Source organism: Thunnus maccoyii, chromosome 10, assembly GCF_910596095.1.
Source record: "Thunnus maccoyii chromosome 10, fThuMac1.1, whole genome shotgun sequence".
NCBI lineage: Eukaryota > Metazoa > Chordata > Actinopteri > Scombriformes > Scombridae > Thunnus > Thunnus maccoyii.
Genome location: NC_056542.1, coordinates 19,198,421 through 19,226,121, shown reverse-complemented (window position 1 = coordinate 19,226,121; position 27,701 = coordinate 19,198,421). Strand labels below are relative to the sequence as shown.

The following is a 27,701-nucleotide window of genomic DNA, read 5'->3' as shown; positions in this document are numbered from 1 at the left end:
TAGGACTGGAAAGAGCTAAACATAAAATGAATGGACACAGGGAGAATAAAATCTGACGGTGGCAATAATGTAACATCATGGATGGCAACTGCCGTAAAACCTCACAGAGGAAGAAGAATAACAACCCTGAGAAGGAGGAGTTGTTATAAAACGTTACCCTGTATGATACATGGACATTATTTTATGTGAGTGTTTGAGCTTAGAGTACAACAGTATATAATGAAGCAGCGTGGCGTTTACACACTAACAGCTACCATGCAGCTACTGCAGGTATTTGGGGGCGTGGTTTGCACCATAGGTGTGCCAGGAAGACGTCCGTTTCAGGTGGTTACGGCATTCCAAGCCCGCGAGGACACAGGAAGAGACACCTGGATCTAACCTCAACGACTGCAAATATTTTTTATTGCTTCCAAACACTAAGTTACAGATTGAGGGTTTGTAACTTTATAAAACTGTAAAGGGGAAGAAAGAAACAAGGTACAGAATTGTTTGGGATCCTGTTGGACTCCTGCTGGAGAGTTTCTGGAGATGTATTCCGCCAGATATGAATACGACGTAAGTTTGGTTAAATTTCACACAGCTGCTTTTATGTTAGTTATGTTATCACCCACAAACAGATAAAGTTTTTACTACAAATTCAAAGTTTGTTTTATAGCTGACAATTAGTCTGACTATTGTGCCTAACCTCTTTATTTGAGCATTAATCGGGCCTTTCTACATTAAAGAATATAGTTTTCCACAAGTGGAGGATGGAGGTTTCCCTAAAATCATATTGTTGTTAATTGATATTTGAATGAATGATTATTCTAAGATCTCTTGACTAGTGTTAGAAATGAGTCCTCTGTGGTGTTCTCATGTTGGTTGGGATGTCATGGATGTAAGTTCTTTAATTTCAACAAATAAGGCCTTTAAAAGTTTTTGAATTTGCTGTCACCATGAGTGAGGAAAGCGAACTTTGTTATGAAAAAGATAAGTGTCTCAAGCTGTGAGTGATATAATTACACATTGTACAAAATCTTTTTATCACACTCCATTCATTTATGTCATTCATTATTCTGTAAAACAAAGTCATTTCTTGCAATCACACCAGCTGTTATATGAAGACAGATAAAATAGAAAAGAAAAAACAAAAACTAGTCATGGACGCTTTTATTAGCTGACTTCATATTGATGTTTACTAAAGTAAATGGAAACAAACAAAACCAGGTGTAACAACACTAACTACTACTACTGACACAGAAAGCTTGTGTGAGGCTTTGTAGGCCTCGCCTCCTGCATGAGAGAACAACTATTAGTACAATATCTAACCAGATCCAAATCACAGGCTTTGAGATGATTAGAGATAAGATACAAAAATTAGTTAATACAGCTTTAATTTTTAAAAACACGGCTAAAAATTTAAATGCTTCCACCTCACCACAAAATATTTTTTTTAAAAAGTAAACTCTAAAATATAAAGTGTAAAGTTCCTTTTCATTCCACAGTTCAGCTGAGTCACGTTCAGAAACTATTTATGTATCAGTGGTTTCAATTGGCCCCATTCACAAAGTTTTGTTGTTGTATGAGTGCTACACCTGCTGGCAGGTAGTCACACTCAGGTCATTGAAATAGAAATAAAGGCCATAAGCAAGTTGCCACAGTGATTTATAGTGATTTTAACCAAGACAGCATTTCACCTGTTTCAAATCTACAATAAACCATGCCGTTGTGTAATGTAATATTTGAGCAGAATTGCATTTTAACTTATAACAGAATATGAAAACTGCCAAAACCTTATTTTGCATAAACTATAAGTCAAATTATCCTGGAGCATGCATAGATTATGTTAGTATCCATACATTTCTTATTATGACATAATTCAGTTTGAGACTTCAGTATTCTGGGTCTGTCTGATAGTAGAACAAAACTCGATGGAATACCAGATGTGGGCAGAAAATAGTGACAGTTGGCTAAAGGTGAACTTTTCTTTGCAAAGGGACTCATTAATTAATTAACAAGGCTTTGGCTACTGCTGCTCAAATCCACCAGCTCTCTAGAACCTTTATTTGACAGCTTCATGAAAACAGTCATGACCTCTGGGGAAATACACACTGTGGTGGACCAGTATGTGTACTGCTAAGAATGTGACCTAACAGTAACAGGATTCAGGCGAAAGAAATGTTTTTTCTCTCTTAATATAGTCTGACATTAACTCCTCGTTAATGTCAGACTGGGTGTTTGTGTGTGTGCAGCATATTATCAAAATATCCTTTCTTTAAGTGCCATTTCTTATCTCAGAGATGTGGGCTGCCCACACTGTGATGTTTTTTAGACACATGGATTGCAAAGCACGTTCTTACTCGACCACCATATTTCTGTTCTGTAGTAAAAGAAACAAACAAATTTTTTTTGAAGATGTGTGTCAGATTTCCCAAGGAAATGATGAACTGCGTATGAACATGATTTACAAAACTCTAAAAGTCCTGTCTCTTGTGCAAGAGAAGTTGATGTAGGTGAATGAATCAGTATGTGTCTGACTTCATGATGGTGAAGCAAAAAGGAGGCCTGTTAGTGCTGCAGTGTTGTTGTAGCTCAGTCTTGTGGCATGTATTGTAGCTTGACTGTGACTGTGTTAGCAAACTGTCTTACACAGTATGAAATCATGATTTATATATCTGTCTCTCAAATTAATTCATATCTGTGCAGCAGGTGCAACAGGTAACCTCCAAAATCTCTCTTACCTGCACTGAATTCATCACAGTTTATTACTGGAACAATTTCAATTTCTATTTAATGTGCTATAAAAGTTTAACTGCATATTTTCTGTGTGGTATACTGTGATAAACTACCTAACCTAAGTAACTTAATAGCTCAGTGACAACTGCACATACTCAAAGACAGCAAGATATGGATATATTAGTATATAGAGCTGCAACAATTAGTTGCTGACTGTTAAATTAATCGCCAACTATTCTGATAATTGAGTCATTTTTTTTTTTAAATGGTTCCATTTTCTAAAATGTGAATATGTTCTGGTTTCTTTAGTCCTCTATGATAGTAAACTGAATATCTTTGGGTTGTGGACAAACAAAGACATTTGAAGAGGTCACCTTGGGCTCTGGGAAACAATGATCGACATTTTTCACCATTTTCTGACATTTTATAGACCAAACAACTAATCAATTATTAGAGAAATAATCAACAGATCAATCAATAATGAAAATAATTGTTAGTTGCAGCCCTATTAGTATTTAACATAAAATATTTTCAATGTACACTGACACAACACAAAACTAATTTAAATGTAACTTAACAGTCATCAAATCACTTACCAAATGTTAATATAAACATACTTTCGGTACCAAACTTGTCATGCCACACTTTGACTTTTTTTGACTCTGAAGGCTGAGAAAGGTACTTGTTTTAAATTGCAAAAGTGGCACCAAGTGAAGCTCAATAAATGACCATGTTGTCCTTTTTTAATGTTTGATTACTCACAAACAATGAGGTCAGTCTTAGATATTAGATCAGATGTGAATATTGTGATTAATGTAGTCCGTCTGTTCTCTGTTTATGCGGTGACTCAGTGGAGTAGTCAGTAAATAATTCTTCAGTCAAGGCTATTTTTCTTTTCTCTTGCATTTCGGCCTACATTTCAAGGGCAGTCGTGTTAAAAATGAGCAGTAGAAGTGACGTGAATGTGGTGTTAATGTCACTTCTGTTATTATTGACTCTTTGGGATGATACATTAAAATGCACAATTGACAAAACAGGGGGACAAGTTTAATCTTTAACAGTGTGCAAACTGTGTTTAGTTGTGTTCTGTTCCACTCAGGCTTTGGTCTTTATCAGGGCTCTCCAGCTGTTAGCCACTGTCTGTGTCCATGGGTGCAGAATTTGCGTAAAATTATCCAATTTCAAGGAGTGTACTCAATCTGATGGAGGCCTCTGCCGTACAAGGGCAGCAGCAGTATTACTTCTCATTTCTGTAGCAAAAAAGACAGAGTAAGGGGTGATTTTGTCGACTGATTTGCTCCCAAATTTCTGCCTATGTCCTCTTGAGCAGCAAGGTGGTAGCAGGTCACAAGGCTATAGCACCACTCTTCATCATACACAACCACCTGGCTGATGCTGCAGTGTAAGAGACTAACTGTTAGATGTCTGCTTAAGGCTACTGTCAGGTAAGAGGTGTGTGTAAGTGTTAGGGCACACTGAAGCCTAAATGGCATGAACTGACCATCTTATGTGATTGGCCTTTTTAGAGAGTCTCTCATGGCCTGATCTGCCCCGATAGGACAGATCAGTGCTTGGGTGTGCAGAGAAGGCACAAGAGAGCTGATTGCTTTGCCTCTGATAGGTTCCTGTGTGTCACGGAAAAACAGTTACACTGCGACCGCAGTATGTGGCTACTTTTTGGCTCCTGGACAGTGCTCCAAGTATGTTGACAAACTACCTAGGTAGCTCCAAGGAATTCGATATATTGTGAAACTTAGTTAAATGGAAAACAAGCTAGCACCGAAGTTGCTCTCATAAACATTTATTTAGGTCTGCCATTACTACTGTACCTTGGCCTTGAATTGTTTTACAGTGTCAATTACATACATGCATATTTTTCAAACTGATAACAACATAGGTACCTATGTGTGAACAGACAAGGAGGTCTTGAAAAAATGGTTGCAGGTTAATATGCTGTTCACATTAGAGCTGCAACAATTATTTGATTAATCGACAGAAAATAAGTTGGCAACTGTTTAGATCGTCGAATAATTGTTTTACTTATTTTTTAAAGCAAAAATGCAAACAAAATGCTGGTTGCAGCTTCTTGAAATAGAGGATTTGAAGCTTTTCTGTGTCATACGTGATAGTAAACTGAATATCTTTAGATTTTGGACTGTGGATCAGATAAAACAAGACATTTGAAGACGGCACCATGAGCTCTAAAAAATTATGATGGACATTTTAAAGACAAAGTGATTAATTGATAATGAAAATAATTGTTAGTTGCAGCCCTAGTTTACATCCAGTTACGACTAGGTGTCAGGGAATCAATAGTGGTGTTGTTGTTGCCCTTAAATGGGGGAAATAAAAGCCTGAAAACCACATGGTCCTTTTTAATGCAGACATTTTGGTTTATCATAGTAGGGAGAGGTGTTACTAATGACATTGACAGCTCTGTTCTGTGCAAGTGTCCCAACAAGTCATGGCAGTGTGACAGTGAGTCAGCATGAACAATACCAACCTAATGCTTGAATGGAATTCATCATTCTTCCATCATTAATTTTTATTATTCACACCTGTGACACATGCCTTTTACTGCTGTGATATGTCAAAATGTCTTCTGTAAAAAAAGAAAAGTTCGCCCAGTCAGTTTGACTGCAGGTAAACTGTCAACTACCTCAGTCATGGTTAGGGGTAACATTTGGTGCATTAGAGAGATCAGTTATGGATGATCTCCTTCAAAGAATTTAGAAAAGAGAAGATAAAAAAATAGAGGGCTCACAGGTGGCTAAAATAAAACAAGACGCCCACAAGTCTTAAGAGGCACTTGTCTATAACCTCCCCAAGTCAACAGAAGCAGAGACAGTTTGGGAGATAATAAGGCAAAGATAAAGGAAAAAAAGTGTCACGTTTAGTCATACACAGAATAGTTTTGGGAATAGAAATGAACTGACTCACACTGACACTGTGTGTGGGATGTTTTGTCCTCTGTAGTATCTGTTGAGACAAATCTGGTTTGCAATCACCAGAGTAAGGACATTATTTAACTGCGACAGTTTAAGGACACTGTTACACAGCACATCATAACATGAAATGTTGCATTGCTAAATTACAGTGTATATAATAATATTTAACTGGTACTGAATGTTGGCCTAAAAACACACTTTACAATGTAATTTCATACACACTCATTTAATCTTTATTACTTCCTGTTTGTTATGTCTTCCTCTGACCCTCTAATGTGGGTAAACTGAAAACTGAAGCTGAAAATAATCCACATCAGGAATATTGTTTTGGCCCTGTAGCATTATATATTGATGATTGATTTATTGAGCATTGAAACTTGAGGTCAACATGGAGAATGTGTATGAATCATTGGCAGAAAAGGTACATCTATCCCTCACCTGAGTTAATGTAAAACTGAGACAATTTTTGAAGCTTTAACCTGAAAGAATGTTGTACCCTGTTGTCTGTTGTGCATGTACTAGTAAATTGAGTCACCAGACAAATATTACACAGTCAAGTAAACAGAAATAATCAAGTTAAGTGCCAGTACCTTAAAGTTATGCTTATGAACAGCACTTTATATTTCTGCTTTACCCAAGAAAGAGATCTGGATTAGCAAGAGAAATTGTTGTTAATAAAGTGTAGCACTAAATTAAACGGTAACTGCTAAGCTTGTGGGTGAGCTGCTTTTTTTTTTTTTTTTTTTTTTTTAAAACCACACCTCACAGCAGTGTCAACTTGTTTCCACCTGTCAGACTGGTTAGACTACTCAGAAATATAGTACTCTTAAGCAACCCACCACAGAATCATCACTCACTTTTATGTGACCACACCAAACTTGACGTCTATTTTGCAGAGTGTTTTCTTGTCAAACATTAATGCTTCTTTCAGTGTGCATCAGCATCTCGGGTTCAATGTTGAAATCCGCACTACCCCTTCCTGTTTAATAATGGCATAGTGCACTGAAATGGTGTTTTAAAAAAGTTCTACACATAGTTAAAAAATGGAACAGTATTTCTTTCTAGTAGTGAAGAGTGGGATATGATGAAGAGCATGTAATGGTTTTATTAGGCTGTGATCAGGGTGACTGATAGAGAGAAACCCCCGAGCGCTTGCTGACCCCATCTCTAATGATTCCCCTCATTCTGGCCCATGATTGCTGTTAGAGAGTCCAATTAGGAAGCATGTGTGGAAGCCCGAGCCGGGTAAGAATAGGCCTTAATTGCCGTGAGTTATCATCTAGACTCATGTAATTGAGCCCCCATCTTAAGGGGCAGCACATCTGACAAATTGATTTAATACCAAAGTGATTCTCCATCCCTAATGACACTCGGGCTTCTTCACTCATGGGCCACAGGCACTGAATTCATTGTATGTTGATTACTAACCGGCCTGAAACCTTTCTCTCAGTCCGCCCACTTGAGATAGCTCAACAACACACACACACACACATACAGCCTAAAGCATCCTGTCCATAATCTCTACAAGGTATCCCGTATTTATTATGCAACGTCTGAATACGAGTGTGGGATATCTAGCACATTACTAAACAGGTTTCTCCAGTTCTGCAAACATGCTTGTTTGAACTAGTCACTCTCGGAAAGCACTTTAAGGTGTTTCTCATGACGTTTTTCTTGATATTGTGTAGTCTTTAAATATTGAGAAGTAAAGCTATTCTTGTTTATGTTTGACTCTGTTTTACCCCACTTTCTTTTCCTCGAGTACAAACTTGCCTGTCTTCCTTGATTATGCTGAATTAGTTTCTTTGTTAGCCTGTTATTGGATTTTTCCCTACTAAACTTTAAACAAGCACACACATTGTGAGTGTGAGCAATAGTGATATATCATTTCTGTTAAGGGATCAGTGTATTTACAGGTTGTTAAAGGAAATCCCAACTCTCCTCCTACTCCAAAATTTCATATAAATGCTCAGTTAGGACCTCATGTAGTTCATTCATACATCATTATCCTGCCATTCACAGCTAATTTATTTATGTATAATGCATAGACTTATATAAGTAAACAACTAAACTACCCAGCAGCATTTATTTGCATGGAATGGGGATAAAATAGTTTGCACAGAAACAGTCAAACTGTTGTTGATAACCTAGATGACCCAGGATAATTTTGGGATCCAATCTTAAGGTTTTGGTAAAACTGCATTTGATATCCACATGCTAAGAAGCAATATGCCATGCAGGAAAACACCTCTACCTGTACCCGGCTAAATCAAAGTAAACGAAAATGAAATTAAAATGATTTTCACTATGTTTGTTGTTTATATGTGTTTTTTCTGCATCAGGGACGCAATGACAACCACGAACGGATCGACTTCTTAACCAGCAAAGAGAAAGTATCATCAAAGCGGAAGGTTGGCATCCTGATCGGGGTTCTAGTGGCGCTTCTCATCCTCGCGGCTGTTGCAGCGGTCCTCATCTGGCTGTTTGTCTGTGAGTGTGCTGTAGTTGAAAGCTTTCCTGCATTTTATCATCCAGTAGAGAGACTTGGAGTACAGTACCATGCTTTTATATGTTTGGGTAAATTAAAAAGTAAGAAAAAAAATCTCCTGCATAAATCAAAGTTATTCTTCATATAATTAAATGAGATATTTGGAGTGTTTACATTGCTAACATCAGTCACTGGCAAGACAGGCATAACATCAGAAACTGTAAAGTGGATCATTTACACTTGCTGTGAAGGCACAGTTCTTTGATATAAGCCTGTAAGAGTGGCTTGTTTGGACTTTTTAATTTCCCATTAGTGTTAGCCTACTTGACAGCTCTGACTTGCTCCTTTAATAATGCAAAGGAGGAAAAATGTCACAGAGTCCATGGCACAGCTTTCTTGTCATTTACACACACAGGGTCTGACAAAAAGGCCTCTGAAGTCTTGATAAACAGCCTCTTGATTCAACTGGCTGTTTTAATTGCTCTGAGAGCCAAACTGTCTTCTCAATATGTGATTGCGCTGTATGACTTCAAAATTGTGTTTCAAGGCTTTTTTAAAAACTTCAAGTCTCCGCTTTCATCAGAGGCAGCTATTTTATAGCTTTTCGTTGATCAAACACTTAACTCTCCTTTGCCTCTCTCCTCCAAGTTAAAGATGCAAATTCAGAAGCCACCATCAGTAAGAAGCTCCGCCCATCAGTACAGGTGTTCAGTGGGCATATGGAGCTGGTTGATGTGCCATATGACCAGAAGCTGGAGGACACCAACAGCAAGGAATTCAAGGATTTGGCAGAAAACCTGCAGGCAACAGTGAGTTTGACACCCAAAAAAGATGGCTTTTCTACTTGTGTTCCCTTTCTATGGTTTACATTGTTTATTGTGAACTATTTTGAGCAAAGCATTACAATCAATTCTCTTCTCTAAGGATTAGTTGCGGATGTTGTTTGGCATCGTGGAAATGCGCTTAAACTATGCCCCCTCCAGTGCATAGAAACTGCTGAAGGCATATTTGCCTGGGTGGAATAAAATTCCTTAGTAATTCCCTCAACAGTATCTCCTATTATTGGAGGCAGTGGAGATGTTTGTAGCACCACTTAGTCGAATGCTGATAGCAAAGAACCCCGCTCAAACCCATTCAAGTGCTCGCTTTCTCAGTGAAAAGCTCAGTGAAGTGAGGGTGTTGGGTGAGGATCGGAGTGTTAATGGTCGACTGCAATATAAGATGAATAGATGACTGGAGGAAAAGCTTTATGATGTTCTAGGTTTGCACTTACATACAACAAAAATGTCAACTTGTAAAGAATAATTTCAGATCTAGGTTGATGTTTACCATGATAGGTACAACTTGTGTTGATTCAAGTAAAGAATTTTGGGCCAAAGCTGTCAGTGAGCGCCTTAGAGTTCATCATGTTAAACCAGTTGTCCCACAGTTTTACACTAATACGTCTCTAGCACTACTTGTCTGTAGAGTCCTTGAAAATTGTATAACTGTATTTTATCTCCTTTAGATGGGGTAGGAAAATGGCAATGGGTTCATATCTGATGTTGCTGACTTAAACTGTAATTTTTTTTACCTAGTCTTGATATTTTATTTTACAATAATTTACCAATTTATCCTGTGAACAACCCTCTTTTCTTCCTCTGTATCACTCTCTGCTTTTATGAAACCTGGTTCTTTCTCCTTTGTGATGTTACCTTGAGGGACACAAGCAGCACTCAGATGCTCCCACTCTCTCTTAGCAGTCTACACACTACAGCCTTTGCAGTTTTTCTTTTCACAAAGAGGGCTTGCTCTGAGGTTAGCTAACGCTGTACATGCATAATATATAGTGGTGGCACGCATTTAAGACCTCAAAGAGTGGCTGCAGCCTTGCCTGACACAGTTTGCCACTCACTGCAGCTGAAGGCAAGACAGTTAATGAGAATCACATTGTTGTATGCTTTTCATGGAAGGCAGTTTTTATGTTAACATGCTAATTTGTACTTTGTCTTTAGGCAGACAAGCAAGAAATCCTGTACATGATCTGTTCAGTAAAAAATACATTTTCTCTACACAGCTGGGGGAAATCTTCAAGACAGATCCATTTCTTGGAGAATACTACGCTAAGTCTGTCATCACTGCATTCAGGTACCTTTAGGATCTTGACATCTGATTTTTTTGTACACTGCTCTAATGCTTGTGAAAACTTAAAACCCACACTACGTCTTGTATGAAGGAAAGACTTTGTTGCACTGACCTCTGTGGAGTTTCAAGTCTGTTGCATTTATGACAACAAACAAAATCAGGGTTTGGTGTGGTCTGTTGACTTGTTACCACACCCAGCTGTGATGTAGTAATAGTACAATACTACTGTCTACACTCTGTATAGTCATACTGTATTACACACACAGTGATCAGAGCATGCAGCCACTGCTAGATGGCAGCATCAGCAGGATTTCACTGATTGATTTCATTTTTGATTTAATTTGGCTTGCAATTTACAGTAGATATATATCATCCATGTTCCACTAATCTTTGTTTCTTCTTGAATGTTAAAGCATGTTACTGAATGGTCTCTCTTTACCCTTCCTTCCTACCCTCCCTCTCCATTCCTCATCTCTGCTTGCCCTAGTGAGGGTGTGATAGCCTACTATTGGTCTCAGTTTGATATTCCAGTTGATGACCTGGAGATCGTGCCGGAGTTCTCTGAAGAGCGGGTGTTAGAGACACTGGAGAATGGCATTAAGGGGCAGCGCAGCATGAGGAGCACCAAAAATATCAAGATCAGCAAAGTCACTGCCTCACGTAGGTACCACCAGGACCAGATGAAGGGGTCACACCAAGGGGCAAAAGAAAGGGGACTACTGGGTCTTTGCCGCTGCTGGCTCCAGATTATGACATTTAACAATCAGCAAAGAGAAAGTACTGTGAATGTAGATTTGAATAAGGTCATTGTCATCTCCTATCAGCATTGGTATTCTGTATGCTTTCTATTTGTATTATAGGAGCTCACTCTGAGTTGTGCTGATAAGATGATAACAGATAAGCCAGACCTCTCTGCTTGTGCTGCATCTGAGATTGCACATTTTATGCTGTTTGGATCCTCTAATGATATTAGCTGGGCCCTGGCCTGGCTTGAGACAGCCATTTTTCTTCCTTCTGTCTTCTCAGCATTCACATTGCATTTGTCCACAACCTGGCCATCAGCCAGGGGCTGGCCCTGTGACTCAGTGGTTTTTGGTCCTCTTTAAAATGATATCTGTGGGTATGATTTGATGTTGCTGTCCCAGATAGTTAGACAGAGATGTATGGGTTGCTGCTGTAGGGCAAGGTGAGATGGAGCAGAAAGAGCTACACACCATCACCAGTTCCCTTAACCGCAGGGAAATGGAACAGAAAATGTGCAACCCAAATATTTTAGGCTCATGCATCAAATTCTATCAGCCTCCCAACTTTGGTGACCCATTCTTACCTTGCCTCCTGTTTCTCTGCCACTCTCTCTTCCCCTCTCTCTGTCTCCAGTCACAGATCCTCGCATGGCCAGGGACCCCAGAGCCGGTGAGTACAGCGTGTCCCATTTCAATCACTCGCAGCTGTAATTTTCCAGCTGGCTAGATGCTCACCCTCCTGCCAGTCTGTAACGAATGGCTGGCCTGGCGTGTACTGTACATGTGCTGCTCTAGTCAGAGATTGAGAACCCTGCATCAGGCCAGAGCTAGTCAGTCACTATGTCCGACACTTCTTTTTGACACTGTCTGGTGATTTATATCTTTGAGATGATTAGACTACATTACATTCCATTAGTACAGCAGCTGTATCATCCTTACATTAATCTGTCTTTACGTACATCTTGTAACATAAAGGATGGAAGCACCTGTGATCACATAGTGTTCAAATTTGTTATTTGCATAATTGTAAATTGTTTCCAAGAAAAAACAAAAAAGATACAATATTTACTGTCAATATTTCTTAAGATATAGTGCATGATGATGATCAGATCTTAATTTACCAGCTATAAATTACTGTTGGATATGATATGACCAATGTTGTTATTCCCAGTGGGGTGTTTCCATCATCTGGAGGCTGGAGAAACGGCGAAAGAATTTTCATCTCCAGGTTACCCCATCAGCTACCCCCCAAGGTCCCGGTGTCAGTGGCAAATCCGAGCCTCAGAGAACCACGCCATTTCTGTCAGTTTCCCTTTCTTCCACATCGAGGATGACTGCTCTGATGACTTTGTCTTCATCTATGATTCTTTGAGTCCAGATGATTCTCAGGCCATCACAGAGTAAGTCACATAGCTGGGAATGTTCAAAGGGCTCAAGGGCACTGATGGGAAATGTGTTGGCTGTGGTACAAGGTCATACTGGTGCTCTTTTTAGAGTTATATCTTTGATGGATCAAGTTTTGCCATTATACTAGCTTCTAGTTTACTAGTGGTATGCAGTGCAGTATTGTGTGCAATAATGCCTCGTCCAAGAGGAATTTTATTTAAAAGAAAATGACTAAATTGACTCATTTTTGCTCTTACAGTACTTCAAATTGTGACACAAATCACATTCTCATTTTGCCTTAAACCTTGGTAGAAGGGTTTGTTTGATAGGGTCCAACCAACATTTGTCTCATTTATTTAGCCTTGAAGATCAGAGAGAGGGGAAATATATTTCTACATGATTCCCAGGGGACAACCACTAGGAATCACTTTGTATTTGACTGAAATGTTGCAGAGGGATTTAGGAGTAAAAACTGTTTTGATGTGGTGGAAAACATGTTCTACTCCGTTCCTTTCACTGGATTTGTGATTACAACTTTTTTTTCTTTTTGGCCCTGAAGCCTTTAGTGCCGCATGTCCCATTTTATTGTTAACTTTTGAGACCTCAGTGAGATTGAGTTGGCTCAAAAAGACCTCTCCTTTCAAATCTATCAAGGGTGCCAACCTGAATCCTGCTACACCACTGTGTGTAATTGCACTTTGTCTATGGAGGAAGGGTATGATTCTGAAACTGCAGGCTCCTGAATGCAACATCAGTTGTAGCTGCAGGCAATTTCAAACTCAGAAACCATTGCCAAACAAATATGTGTTACCAAGTGATGCATAAAATTTTTATAATGCTATTGAGCGATCAGCTTTATCCAAGGTGACATGGGGTTTATGAGAGCTATAATATAATACTCTATAATGACATTATTCTACTAGAGGTAGATGTATTGCTGCTCTCACAGTGTCATTCACACCTCTATGGCTGTGCTGCCAGCAGTGCTGAAACTTCTTGCTAATGTACCTAATGTTTGACTTTGAAACTCTGCCTAAGCAATTTCTATCTACTGTTGGCATATCTCTCCTTATTTATCTCCTTCCCTACCTCTCACTGCTTATCTATTGATTTCTTTTCAAATTATTTTTTTCCCAAAGCATTTTAAACTTGTTTGCTGCATTGATGTTTTAGTGATTTCGAGTAAAAAGCATTACAGCTGCATGTAAGTTTCCTAAGTGTTGCACATCCTAAAGTGTTTTGATTAGAAGAGTGAATACATCAGTAAATGCATCAGACATTCAGCTTATGCTTCATGGTTGTGTCTGCTACACATGCACACACACACACACACACACATATACACACAGACACAGATAGTTCTTTGAAACACCTTCTTCTGATTCAGTGAGCATGATCTTGCTACTACTTCTCCTCTCACAGGAAGTGTGGTCAGAGGCCCCCCTCCAACCCTCTGGAGGTGGTGTCATCTGGAAACATCATGCTCATCAACATGATTACTGACAGTGACGTCCAACGGCCTGGCTTTCAGGCCAAGTATAAAGCCATCCCAATATCTAAAGGTAATCAAGTTTACATTCACTGCACTTTATATCATCCATTTACCTGCAGCATTCTGGACTATATCTACACCAGTTTGCCTACATTTGTTCAGCAATATTTGTACTCAATCCCATTACAAATGTATTATGTTGTTGTTAATATGACACATTATTTTCAGTTAAAAGCTGCGGTGGCGTCCTCGCTGAAAGCACAGGAGTCTTCACTTCCCCACTTCACCCCAGCTTCTATCCCCCTGCCATGGACTGCAAGTGGACCATTAAGGTTTGCTACGCTGCTCCTCTCCCAGGCCCCCTCCTTTACCTGAACCCCCCCCCCCCCCCCCCCCCCCCCCGCCCTCCCCTCCCCCTCCACCACCCTTAGCCTGCCATGAGAGGAATGCTGAGGCAGCACTATCGAAGCCAAGCTGTTCAGTACCTCTTCTATCTTCATCTGTCAGATGGCTGTTGCTGCTGCAGCTATAGCTGAGCTGCAGTGTTTTGTGTGTTGGTTTTGTTTGCTGGTGCGTTGTATGGAGTGTATGTGTGTGTGCACACTGTCTTTTTTGGTGTGTTGCAGCTTGTATGCTTGCATTTACAAGGGATACATATTAAATGTCTTTGTGTGTATGTGCTTCTGTGTGTGTAGGTGGAGGAGTGACATGCATGGTAAATAAGGTTGTAATAAACCAATCACCTCTGCCTCTGCGCTGTAGGTCCCTGCTGGCAAAAAGGTGCGGGTGAAGTTCACCATGTTCCGCATGAAAGAGCCTCAGGTGGATATCCGTGTGTGTCACAAAGACTATGTGGAGGTTATGGGCGTCAAGTAAGATTTTAATTCATTTATATGACATGTTTTGTTTATTTTACTTGTCCGTGAATGTGAGCATTATGGGATAATTCCAGTTTCATACATCCTGGGACTGATTTTCCAAAGTTTTGGCATCATTCCTATCATCAGTAAATAATGCCACCGCTCTCAGCAGGTTACAAAGCTAAAAAGATGTCTGACTGGGCAAGAAACAGGAGCAGTTTGACAAGCAGTCACACAGTTTTAAAACAAAACCTCAGGCTGGCCAAAGTTATCTGGAAGAGAAACAAGGGAGAATGGTAAAATGATTCCTTAACTGTCTGTCATAAATATACAGTACATCACAGTTTACAAACCGACTTCCTAGTTCAACTTTCACTGACTGTACTGGCTATAGTTGTGCACACACAGTTTTCTTATGCAATGAGGGATTATGATACTGACTTTTTGGGTATGCTGATTTTCAGTTTACCTCCAGATACAGTGGATAAATTATCTGCCTAAGCTGTTGATCTGGTTCTCTGTCCTTTGCAATGTTTCCAGATCTCAGTAGTAACTTTATTGAGGAAATTGTTATTGTAACCCATAGTTGATGGCCAAAACTACAAAAATAAGACCCAAGTTGTAATAAACCAGAATTTTCCTTTAAACATTGGTTTTGTGTACCAGGTATTGTGGGGAGCTGTCCTCTTTGGCTTTGACCAGTCAGACCAATGTTCTAGATGTGACCTTCCACTCCGATGAGTCCTACACTGACAAAGGCTTCAGTGCTGAGTACAGCGCCTATGATCCCGCAAACCGTGAGTTAAACTCTGTCTTGCACCCCACATTTACACGACACTTGGCAAGATGGGTGAAATGTTGAGATGAGACAGTGACACTCATAGCCTCCCATTATAGAGTGGTGTTGAGAGATGGTGGCTGACTGACAGTTGAATAGACCTGTTTTGTGATAAAGGCTTAGAAACTGCAGCAGTGAAACTCAAGAGCTAGACTAATCACCAGAGAGCTTGTTTATTGGGTCCATTTTATTTGCCACTGTCACTCAGGAGCACTCCACTTTCAATACCCTCCGCTCTTTATATTGTCTCCCAGTTTGACAGAAATGGATTTATAATTGCTCTGATCAAGTGGGACAAGCACTGGCACCACGACGGATGTTGTGAATATACACTGTCAGTTGCTCTCGCTTAATTTATCATCATCGTCATTTTCTCTGTTTTTCTGCTCCTTCCCTCTTTTGTCTGTTCTGTAAGCAGCTTGTCCCAACATGTTTGCCTGCAACTCTGGCATCTGCATCGGGAAAGAACTGCAGTGTGATGGCTGGAATGACTGCGGTGACATGAGCGACGAGATGAAGTGTCGTAAGTTCCCCCTCGACCCAACCACACTTTTCCTGTCTCTCCTCATTTCTTTATCTCTTTCCTATATCCTCCATGCAGGCTTTTACAGAAATAATTAGACTTTTTTGGAATTGCGATAATTGTTTTCTTACTGATTGTTCAAAACCACTGATCGATATCTGCCTCTTAAATGTAAGGCTATGGCCAGCAGCTGGTTAGCTTCGTTTAGCATAAAGACTAGAAACAGAGGAGCTTGTCTGATTGTGTCCAAAGGTAACAAAATCCACCAACCATTATATCTTTGTCTAATTTGTACAAAAACCAAAATATAAAAATAAAAAGTTGTGGTTTTTGCAGGGAGTTATGTGGGGGACTATATCTTGTCTGGGTACAATAACTTCCTGGAGTCTGGGTGGGTGGTAATTTCATGGTGATGACACTGCACCCAGCCAAGAAATAGTCCAGTACATAACCCCTGTAAAACCACAACTTGTCATTTTTACCCCTTGGGTTTTGTACAAATCAAACAAATGAGATATATCATGTAATTAGTGAGCTTTAGAGGTGCTTGTAGGCAGATTTTGTTAAATTTGGACAGAGCCAGACAAGCTGTTTTCCAGCTGTTTCCAGTCTTGTGCTAAGATAAGCCAACTGGCTGTTGGCTGTAGCTTCATATTTATCATACAGACCTTAGAGTGGTGTTCTCATCTATTTCTCGACAGGAAAGTGAATAAGTGTATTTCCCAAAATGTTTCATTATTTCTTTAAGGCTTGAGCCATTACTTTTCCATCCCTTTTCATACCACTCATATTTACATCTTCAGTTACATTGTTAAATACATGCCATTTCTCTTTCAGATTGTGGGAAGGACCAGTTTTCTTGCGGGAATGGGTTGTGCAAACCGAAACTCTGGGTGTGTGATCGCGTCAATGACTGCGGAGATGGCAGCGATGAGAAACGGTGCAGTAAGTATGCCCCGCTCTTAAAGCCCTCTTTAGGGGATACAAACTCTATCTAGTGCTATGCTAATTGTGCTAACATTAGAGGCACATCACTGCTAATGCTGTGGCCACTGACTCCTGCGCTGTGTGCAGTCATTATTTTATCAGTAATGGAGGAGTTTGTTTGAAGCCTTGCCCAATTTGCTCAACAACCGTCCAAATGCTTAATCATGTGTAATACACGCACGAGAATGGAGACAGATGGTAATGTCCACCATGGCTGCACCACTAATGTCCCTCTGAAGCTTATTGGCCTGTCTGCACCTTACTCAACTTTTCATCTTTGTTTTCTTATTATTTCTTAATCTTTGTGTTCCTCTGTTTTCCAGATTGTGAGGAGAATGAGTGGCGCTGTGGGAACGGGGTTTGTCTGCCTCAGGATGTTGTGTGTAACAATAAGAAGGACTGCGAAGATGGAAGCGACGAGGCCTCTTGTAAAACCTGTAAGTGGCAGCGCTTATTCTCTTGCCAGTCAGTCATGCATTTGGTGCAAAATCCCCACCAGAATGATTTATAAGCATGTTACACAAACCATTAAGCAATTAACCTTCATCCACAGCAGAGTAGAGGTTTAGTCTTTACAAAGATGCTGCACTGAAGGCTCCATTCAACACATTTTTCATTGTGCACATTCTGTTTGTTCTTTCTTTTATTTCCTCCTACTCACTACTTCACTTTTTATCAATGTCCCTTTCACTTACTCAGTCACACACATACACACAGAAGGTACTCGTGCATTTCCTTTTGATTTTCACTTCTGTGAATAAAGAGGGATATTAGACCTCAACCCCAATCAATACACCCAATCAATGCAATCTGCTCCTCAATCACTATGTATTGTGCATTCAAGCCTCACTTTGAAGCCTTGCTGATTGCATAGTGTTTTACTGGTTAAACTTAGCAATGCTCTAATGCTTTGATTGAAATACGGTATATGTTTTGATTTTTGGGACCTGTCTCCACCCCACTGTAGCTCCGGGCATCTGCTCTGACTTCAGCTTCAAGTGTAACAACGGTGACTGTGTCAACAAGGTGAACGCCGAATGTGACCGCGTCAATGACTGCTCTGACAACTCAGATGAGGCCAACTGCAGTAAGAAATGTTTATCTCCTTTCCCCTTGTAAAATCCAGCTTTTTAAAAAATTTAAACCAGCTGAGAGTGGATCTAATCTCTTCAGTGCCATTCAAACTAGATTATAGAAGAGCTGGGTTGAGCTGTGTGTTGGTTTGTCTGTCAGAAAAAACCCCCAGGCCTTGACTGCTTTATTTATTTCACTCTTCTTTGAAAACAGCTCTTGTCATCTCTGAAGTTTTTGTTGTTAAGCCTCAGGGTGTGTCTGTGTTGTGTTTTTTTCTCCTTTTTTTGATCAGCTAATATGCCAGTGTGCTTTATTAGGATTCCAAATAGTCATTGTAGCATTCACAGCCAAGGCTGGCGCCATGCTGACTTAAAGTCAACTTAATCTAATTTTCAGATTTTTTTTTTTTTCCCTCTGATTGTTCATGCCAGTCTCACCTAGTATTTTGCACTTGCCATCTAACCCCCCTCTTCTCTCATTACATTCTTTGTTAAATGACAGATTGTGGCACCAGGCCCTATAAGCTGAACCGCATTGTAGGAGGGCAGAATGCTGAGCTCGGGGAATGGCCCTGGCAGGTCAGCCTTCACTTCCTGACATATGGACATGTTTGTGGTGCCTCAATCCTCTCGGAAAAGTGGCTCCTTTCGGCGTCCCACTGCTTTGTCACCCACGACCCAGCGTGAGTCTATCTTTACAGCATAAAGATGCATAGCACTCATACACATGTGCATAGCAGGGCTATATATGATATGGAACAGATACCCTCTCATGTATTTTGGTGTGTAAACTGTTATTGTCTCCCTTTTATTATTCATCATATTATTTAACATTTTATTAGATCTCGTTATGCAAGATTCACATTTTGCTGGAGAAAAAATAGAACTGTGCACAACAGGGGACCATCTACTGTATATACACATTTCAAAGTCATGATACAGTTAATTCAGAACAACCTTGGAGGGGGGGGCAAAATTTGCATCTCATCCATGAATGTGTAGAGCTGTATTTATCAGAGCGCCCTGTAGGTGGAGCACTAACCATGTTGTTTGACCTGAAACAATCCTATTGTGATTGAGCAGGAAGTGTGTTCATTTTTACAGATTCAGTCGGTGGTGATATTTGCTATATAAAATGCCATTATTTAATATGTAAGCTTTTTCCTGACTATAATGGAAGCAACTTTAAAATACATCATTATACCTAGTATGTAATTTTCTTATTCTTGTACAAGGGGCAGAGACAATATAATGAATGCAAATACTAGAAATTGCTGTTATTTTACAGCAAAATGTTAATAATATAATCTTGTTAACTTTAAATGCAGCACATTACTGTTAATTTGGGTTGATGAAATGGCTCAGACAAAAGATAATGATATGATACAGTATTGATTGCTTGGAGGTAAGAAAACAGTAAATTACAGGATTTTACATTGCATTTTGGGAACACAAACAACGGTAGAGAGTTGGCACATGTCTGCCTGGACATTGGAATATGATTTTTCATTCATCAACTTCTTCATCCAGCAAATCAATAGGTGAGTTCCTTTTTGCTTTTCTTGGTAGCATAGGCAAAATACATTTTTCCATTCAGTTTGAATTGTGCTATATGCCCTTACTTCTGTCATGACAATGATTTGGCACTTTGCCATCTGATCACAGCATCAAACAAAATAAGCTATTTTATGAGTATTTTCATCAAGCCTGAGATCTATTCTTTGATATTCTTTCTGGGTTATTAACCAAATTTGATGTTTTGGAGTTTTTGTTCAAATTGTTTTCTTGAAGTGAATTTTATTCTGATGAAATATGAAGAGCATTGGACTTTAATGAAGTTTTGAAATCAGGGTCTTGCTAACTAGATACATCTGTACTGTTGCTAAAATAATCTCTTGTCGCAGTGGTAAGTCAACATTTCTGAGAGTGGAGTTGGACTTGTGATTCTAATGCTGCTCCAAATTACATGTTGAGTTTCATTTTACTTTGTTTTATATGTTAATGTCTCCAAACAACTTAATTTTATTTAGATAATGTCCCCTTGCTGTCTGCATAGTAGCGTGTACCACTTTAACTGATGAATTGTTGTCTTTCATGCTTAAGTACTAGTGGATTTAATATATGAAACACATCAGCAATTTACAACAATATCCGTAACTTAGTCCTTCAGTGTAGCATCCCTGGATGGATGCAACACTGAAGAATGGATGTGAGTATTTATTATTATTATTATTATTATTATTATTATTATTATTATTATTATTATTATTATTACCACTATTATTATCATCTTAATAAATAAGACATTTTTTCACACCCTCTCTGAACACACTTTTTTTCTTTTAGGTGGTTCGTAAGGATAAACTAAGAGAGGCACCCAGGCAGGACGGGACAAAGTCCTGTCACAGAAGACAGAAAGTCACCCAGAAATAGACTATATCCATTAACCTTTGTGTGTTGAGTCTAATGAAGAAACCAATGGACTTTTGAGTGTACATATACTCATAGAAGTCAGTGAACCCTCTCATGCACCCACACAATCAGTCTCTTAGCCACACTTTTCAAGTACTCACTAAGTCATTTTTGACACTCACTCACTTCACTCACTCACTCACTCATTCACAGATATTCACTAACCAGCTCACTCACTCATTCAGTCAGTCACTTTCTCAGTCAGTCATTCACTCACTCACTCATTCACTCACTCACTCACTCACTCACTACAAACCCTTATAAATACACATTTAACTTGGACAGTTTGGTTACAGTTTGCATTAGAGGAGCATGTTAATATTTTCATTTATGTCTTTATATGTGTACAATGTTCAGACAGACTGCACTGCTTGTTTAAATATTTACCCTTTAAATGAAATTAAATTACCTGAGTGAGCTCCATGCTTATTTTTTTCTTTTAATTTCAATTTTTTTTTACAAATGTTTAGCATCTTCATTTAAAACATTAATTAAATGAGACATGGTTTGAAAAAAAACCTTGAAGTTGTATCATTTGTCAAACACTTTTAGCTAATTAACTGTTGTACATACTGTCAATGAGTAATTATCAATATCAAGTCACAAGGTTTGGAAAAAATATATTTTAAAAATTTAACAAAACTAGGTGTAGTCCTCACTGCTAGTAGTCAGTTACACAATGGTGTGTTGATATGTCATACATATTGCAGTTTACAGTAAAAATCTGTTGTAAACCTCTTGTGAAAAAGGTGCAAATGACCAGTGATAAACTGCAATCCTTTTGGCAATATTTTTCTGTAAAAGTAGAAAATAACAGTTTTATGCTATATTTATAAAATCAACAACAAACTGTTAATTTCAGCAACAGCAAGACACTGTTAATTTTACAGTAAATTAATGGCAATTTTGCTGCCAGTTCTGTTTTCTGACGGAAAAATCTTCAACAGTGTAGCTACCTTTGTGATTATAATGTTCAGTTTTTTCGAGACTGTTAAAAAGGTGTAGTATTTTTGAGGATGTACTTTGTAGTGTTTTTTTTTTTTTTTTTAAATTAAATTCCTTTATATTGAGATGTGTTTCTTTGTTGAATCAACACCTTTCTGACACAGTTTCAACAAAAATATTAACGTTATGGCCTTGAAAGAAGCAAATGTTGCAGGGCTATTGTGTTTGGATTATATTAGCATAAGTGTTTATGATATTTCATCCCTCCATTGTGGTTCATGCATGTAAAAAAAACTTAACCTTCACCCCCTGATGCTATATATGCTACCACAGGAACCACATTGCATCCAACTGGCAAACATACAGTGGCATGCAGGACCAGTACAAGCAGGATGGCGTACAGCGCCGCCCAGTAAAGAGGATCATCAGCCACCCGGATTACAACCAGATGACCTTTGACTATGACATTGCACTGCTGGAGCTCACCGAGCCGTTAAAGTTCGAGAATACCATCCAACCCATCTGCCTACCCTCTTCCTCCCACGTCTTCCCTGCAGGCATGTCCTGCTGGGTCACGGGCTGGGGCGCGCTCCGAGAAGGAGGTATTATGCATGAATTCATGATTCTGGTAGAACTGTAGTCATTTTTTGTTGTTATTGTAACTGATTATTACACTAATTCTGAATATTTATACTGTTATTCCTCAATTATGGTTGACCCACTCTATAATCGTGTTTTTCCTCTTTGCATATCCAACTTGCATCAAAATTAAGACGTCCCACTCCTCCCCCATCCTCCTCACAATGAGCTGTTCATCTCTGTCCTTCATCTTCATTCCCTGCCTGCTTCCTTCTTCTTCCCTTCATCTTTCTCATTTCATCCTGTCTTCTTCCTTTCCTTTAATGTCCCTCCCATTTCTTTATCTCTACCATCATGACATACTTCTCTTCCGCTCAACCCTCCATCCCTTTTCTTTCATCTTTTTCTAATCTGCTCTATTCCATTAAGCCTTTTTCCATATCCGTATATCAAGACAGACGTCGGCTCTCCTGGGAAGCCTTTTAAACCTTCATTAGTGAACACTAATCCAGCCCATTAACACCTTTGATGTTAGTGACGAACACAGAGGTCACGTGGCAGAGCGCTGACCCCTTTGTCTTGTTCCTTCAGGTCAAAAGGCACAACTTCTGCAGAAGGCTTCGGTGAAAATCATCAATGACACGGTGTGTAATGTGGTCACGGAGGGCCAAGTCACCTCAAGGATGCTCTGCAGCGGATTCTTGGCTGGAGGAGTTGACGCATGCCAGGTGAGAACATGCAACATATTCTCAATAGAAGAATAAAAGGACAAAGGGTTTATAGATAGATTTTCACACCCATATAATTATCACACTCTCACATCCAAACCCAATCTAATAACCATTTCCCTGACCGTGTTCACCAGGGAGACTCCGGTGGTCCCCTGGTGTGTTTCGAGGAGAGTGGGAAGTGGTTCCAGGCCGGCATAGTGAGCTGGGGTGAGGGCTGTGCTCGTCGGAACAAGCCCGGTGTCTACTCCCGCGTCACCAAACTCAGAGAGTGGATCAAGAAGGAGACAGGGATTTGAGGATGTTGTGAGGAACAGGGAGGGATGCAGAGCGGAGAACAACATCATAGTGCTAAAAAAAAATATGAAGATGGAACATTTGAGTCTGATTAAGGACAAGTCTCTCCAAGATGTATTCATTTAGCAGCAGACTCACACTGAGGAGACTGTTGCACGGACCTTGATGAATGACTTAAAGCACTTTATGTGGTTGCCAAACCCCTTTTTCCCCTGTCCTCCCTCTCACACACTCACTGTACACACACATACATATAAACCACATCGACTTACATTTTGTATAGTTTTTAAGGGCGTAAATCAGTGCAGTGTCTTTTACCCACATCAATCATGTCATGTTTCACTTGTTAAGAGTAATTATATATATATATATATATATATATACTTTTTAAGTTGGAGGCAGAATATGAACTTTTTTGGATTTGTTTTTTTTTACAGTGTTTCTAAATACAATATCTCTCCAAGAAAAAGTAAAATTCTTCAAGACCAAGTGTTATGTATTTCTAAAAAGGTAAAATGTCTTCATCTTTTTGGGCGGCAGTTAATTTTGCACTTTGTCAGTAGCTCATGCTGTAGATAGCTTTAAATTTGGGGTTTTATTTATCAAGTATCTTAAAGGAACATAATGCTAGTTTTAGTCGTTTGCTACAAGGCACTCACACATTACTGCCAACCATTTTCCAAAGCATAGCATAGGTTTTTAGGTTGATTAAAGCTTTTTTATCTACTTATCTGCTAGGCAGCCATTAGTTTCAGTTTTTATCAGTAAAGTATAAATTTCAACTTGCCGAGACAACCGCATTACCATGTGATGATAATGCAAGTTTGACAAAAAACAAAAATGCTTAAAACTCTGAAGGTGCATTTTCATATTATACTTAAATGAATGAAAAGCAGTAGCTGCCTGTAAGGTATAAAATGCATTAATCAATCTAAAAGCCCATGGTTTGCTTTGGAAAATTGCCAGCAGTGATGTTAAGTATACCAGACTTGTAGTTAGTGGGCTAAAAAAAACAGCAAAAACAGCAGCATGATCCTTGAAGAATGCTGATCTGAGACCGGAGGGATGCTTAAGTTGTTTTAAGTTATTGTTGATCTTAACAGGGGTTCTGAGTATTTCTGTTTTATATTTACAAATGCTTACTGGCCTTGCCAGGTCTGTGAATGATTTGCCAAAATGTTATATTCAAAAGCGGGGCGGAGGATGAGGATTAGATCCAGTTGGCTTTTGCACAGGTCTCCAGTTAAGCTCAGGGTGATTGGGGTCTTCAGTCACACACACCTGAGAGCTGAAGCAAATCCAAGGGGTTTTCACTGGTTGCCAGAGCAATGCAATGAGCTCTTATCCCAGTGAGTGTCTCTTCTCTTCGGCCATGATCACCTCAATCAACTTTTTAATCTAAGATTTGACTGGATGGCTTCTTTTACACCATTTGCCTTCATCTCTGACTTATCCTGGAAATATTATATCCCGGATAAGCAAACCAAAGATTAGTATTATTTATTGAAGGGGAAAAAAATTAATGAGGATATTGCTCTGTGGGCCTTTTATATTAATTCCATAGAGCCTTACAGTTAAACATTGCAAGTCTAAATGTGTATTTTTCAGAAAGTATAGGCCAAGTTTTAGATAGATTTCATTGTACACTGTGACTCTGATTTGAATTATTGACACACTTTATATCCTTTCTTTGTTTGTTTGTGTATGTTTTTATATGAAAGAATCATGGTAATAAACATCTTTTATCTGATTCCTCAGTACCTAATTACATTACCTGTTTTATTTGTCTTTGAGTGGATCTTGTCTCGTTTTATGTTGTGCATAACAAATGTGTGTCTTGTGAGACCTTGTCCCTTCTCACTGTAGAATTGTAATGAGCATGTACCTCTCCTCCCCGTCGCGAGCAGCGTACCTACCTGGGGAACAGAGGTGACAAGATTAACTCATATTGTCAAATAATGCCTACCTTTGTCACAGCTCTATCTTATTACCCTCCAAGATGGGCACGTCGGCTCTGGGAGGCAGTTACGCATACAGTGGGGGTTCTACTATCTCATCTGTCTTCATTAAAAGCAGCACACCACTGGGGGAATAGGAAAATCAACATAGACAGTGCCGCTAATTTATGTATTCATCATTGTTGCTACATGGGAAGCTTTGTTTGTCACTGCTCCCCATGCCCAATGAAGCTACTCACTGGGCTGATTAACTCTCAGGATTCACACCAGCCAGTTCTTTATCGGAAATGGTTTTATTTAAATATAAATATGTGTACAAAGGTACGATAGCTCATTTTTAGCAAATAAAATTCTTAATACATTATTAAAAGAATGAACAAACAAATGGCAATTAGTTGTGTTCCAAAAAGCATAAAAAGCATTCAGTGATTGATGAACAACTTAGAGAAGAAAATCTGTGGATCCAAATAAATCAACCAAGATAGATACATATGTATATAAAGTACTTTACAATAGAGCAGCTTACAAGCTGTACATTAAGGCTTATATAAAATATAAAAATAAAGACAAGCGATGATGTTTGCTTCCTCACTTTAAGGGTCATTTGTTCTCTCATCAGGCTGCCTGGAAACAGCTTTTTAGACAAATGGCAGTACAGGCGTCCATACTGAAACATCCAGGAAGTGGAATGCAACTGGGCCAGGTGCAGAAACCAATGTCTCAAACATGAAATGGACATGAATATAAACGCTGAAGATTTTCACTAGACACATCATTTGCATGCAACAGAGAGAAAGTATGGGCTCAGCCATTTGTACAGATATTTAGTGTTTCAGGGTAGTACTGTTTCTTGTAAACATATTGAGACAATTTGATTGAGTTGCAAAACTTGAGAGCATATGGTCCAATGTAGGACTGCCTTACACGTCTTAGCCCAACTGAGCCTGCTGAAGTTGACGTTGCATTCAAGTTTATTTCAAGTTCAAGATTGCCACCATTTTCCAAACCACCACATTTGATTGTTCTGGTAATACCCTACTCTTCATTCCACGATCAGTAAACACAGTAGAGAACAGTACCAGGGGTAGGAATGCAGTATTCAGTCTCCACCTCTGCCCCCCCTTTACCCTATACAATTATCACCATCTTTGGGTTTTCATGGCCTTTCCTTGTCCATCTTGGTACAACACACAGTTAACACATAGTCTTCCATTAAAATGAAGGCTAAAATACACATTCTCTTCATATCTCCTTCTTTTATCCACCGGAAAGCAACACCGCTAAGTCCAACATGTTAGGGTTGTTATCAGACGAAGCTCCAGGAATACGGCTCAGGCCAAAAGTATTCCACCGCTGAATTAACTCTTCATACAGTAGCCTACAACTAGCCTGTTGTGCAGAATAGTTTATGTCTGTCTCTGTGGATAGCTCAGTCTTTTGTTGATGATAGAGACACAAATGTGCTTAGAATTCCTTTCGCATGCCAACAAAACACCAAATGACAGACAACAATAGGTTGTTCATATCTGTTTTTTTCGTCAAATGTGTCTTAACTTTTAATATCTTCTTTCAGAGTTGTTTGATATTTAGTGTTGACACAAAGTAAACTCTGGAATGCAGGTAAACAGCTAACCCAGTTGTTTTGGCCACCCAAATTCAGGAGATGCATTTTGTTTGTTTTCTAGTTGGCCCTTGTTTGGGTGGTCATCATGTAGAGATAACCCGGTGAGGTATCACACTGTAATTATAAGTTTGACTTGAACATCACAATCAGCTGAATTCTCCAGCTCAGGAGCTCTACAGTTAGCATTTTTGTAGATCCCGCCATTCGCCACAACAAACAAAGGTTGGTTATCCCATAACCTAAATCACATGACTCCCTCCAAATACTGTCCAAACATGCCCTTGAAGGACCGTCCAAGTAAAGAAAGTCTCTGTTCATGTTAGTCCAGCCACACATGTATGTGGAGGTGACAATGGTTATCTACTCACTGCTCCCATACTCATCTTTTCTCCAATATTTTTTGTCCAATCAGACATGAGTCTGCATACGTTGTGAGGGCCGGCCATAGTCAGACTGCTGGGAGGACACTTGTGAAGAGGCATAAGAGAAGCGGGATGAGCTGGACACCTTGCTGGCCTGATCCGATTGGTCATATGCATCCACCTTCTCATAAGAGGCGGGCTTAACGTAGCTAGTGAAGGCGCGGCTATAGGTAGCCGGCAGATAAGCAGAGCCACTGTAGAGGGGGTCAGTGGGATAAATGCTGACTGACTGTGCGGGCTGCTGCTGGGCAGCTTGCTGCTGTTCATATGAGGATGGGGTCACTGTGGTGGTTGCGTATCGGTGGGAGAAGTCGTAGATACGCTGCTGGGTGCCATGCTGACCATACACAGGGCTGGGGGAAGGCAGCTGCGATGGTGTGTAAACAGGCCGAGAGTTGGGCACATATTCAGAGAATCCACTGCTGCGGATATGGCGGTCTTCATGGCCACGGACATTATAGTACCCATTGGTGGGGTCCTACGATGGACACAGAGAATA

General features: G+C 39.5%; 2 protein-coding genes across 3 annotated transcripts in view; one reads left to right on the top strand and one right to left on the bottom strand.

Annotated features, from left to right (window-relative positions):
- The first annotated feature begins 281 nt into the window (after positions 1–281).
- Positions 282–24,968, top strand: zmp:0000001114 (suppressor of tumorigenicity 14 protein homolog). Its single transcript, XM_042423427.1, has 19 exons — positions 282–555; positions 8,006–8,153; positions 8,800–8,960; positions 10,208–10,278; positions 10,763–10,935; positions 11,653–11,688; positions 12,190–12,418; positions 13,827–13,966; positions 14,125–14,228; positions 14,659–14,768; positions 15,423–15,553; positions 16,013–16,117; positions 16,955–17,062; positions 17,428–17,541; positions 18,072–18,191; positions 18,680–18,860; positions 21,928–22,196; positions 22,765–22,901; positions 23,039–24,968. Exons 1-19 carry the CDS (start codon positions 529–531, stop codon positions 23,198–23,200), a joined length of 2,526 nt encoding a protein of 841 aa, XP_042279361.1. The 5' UTR covers positions 282–528; the 3' UTR covers positions 23,201–24,968.
- A 514-nt stretch (positions 24,969–25,482) lies between these two features.
- kirrel3l (kirre like nephrin family adhesion molecule 3, like) overlaps positions 25,483–27,701 on the bottom strand; it is a 34,874-nt gene continuing 32,655 nt past the window's right edge. For both annotated transcript variants that reach the window (XM_042424285.1, XM_042424286.1), the window contains exon 15: positions 25,483–27,680. In XM_042424285.1, coding sequence (XP_042280219.1) covers positions 27,189–27,680 — 492 coding nt within the window. In that variant the 3' untranslated portion in view covers positions 25,483–27,188. The remainder of the gene's footprint in view (positions 27,681–27,701) is intronic.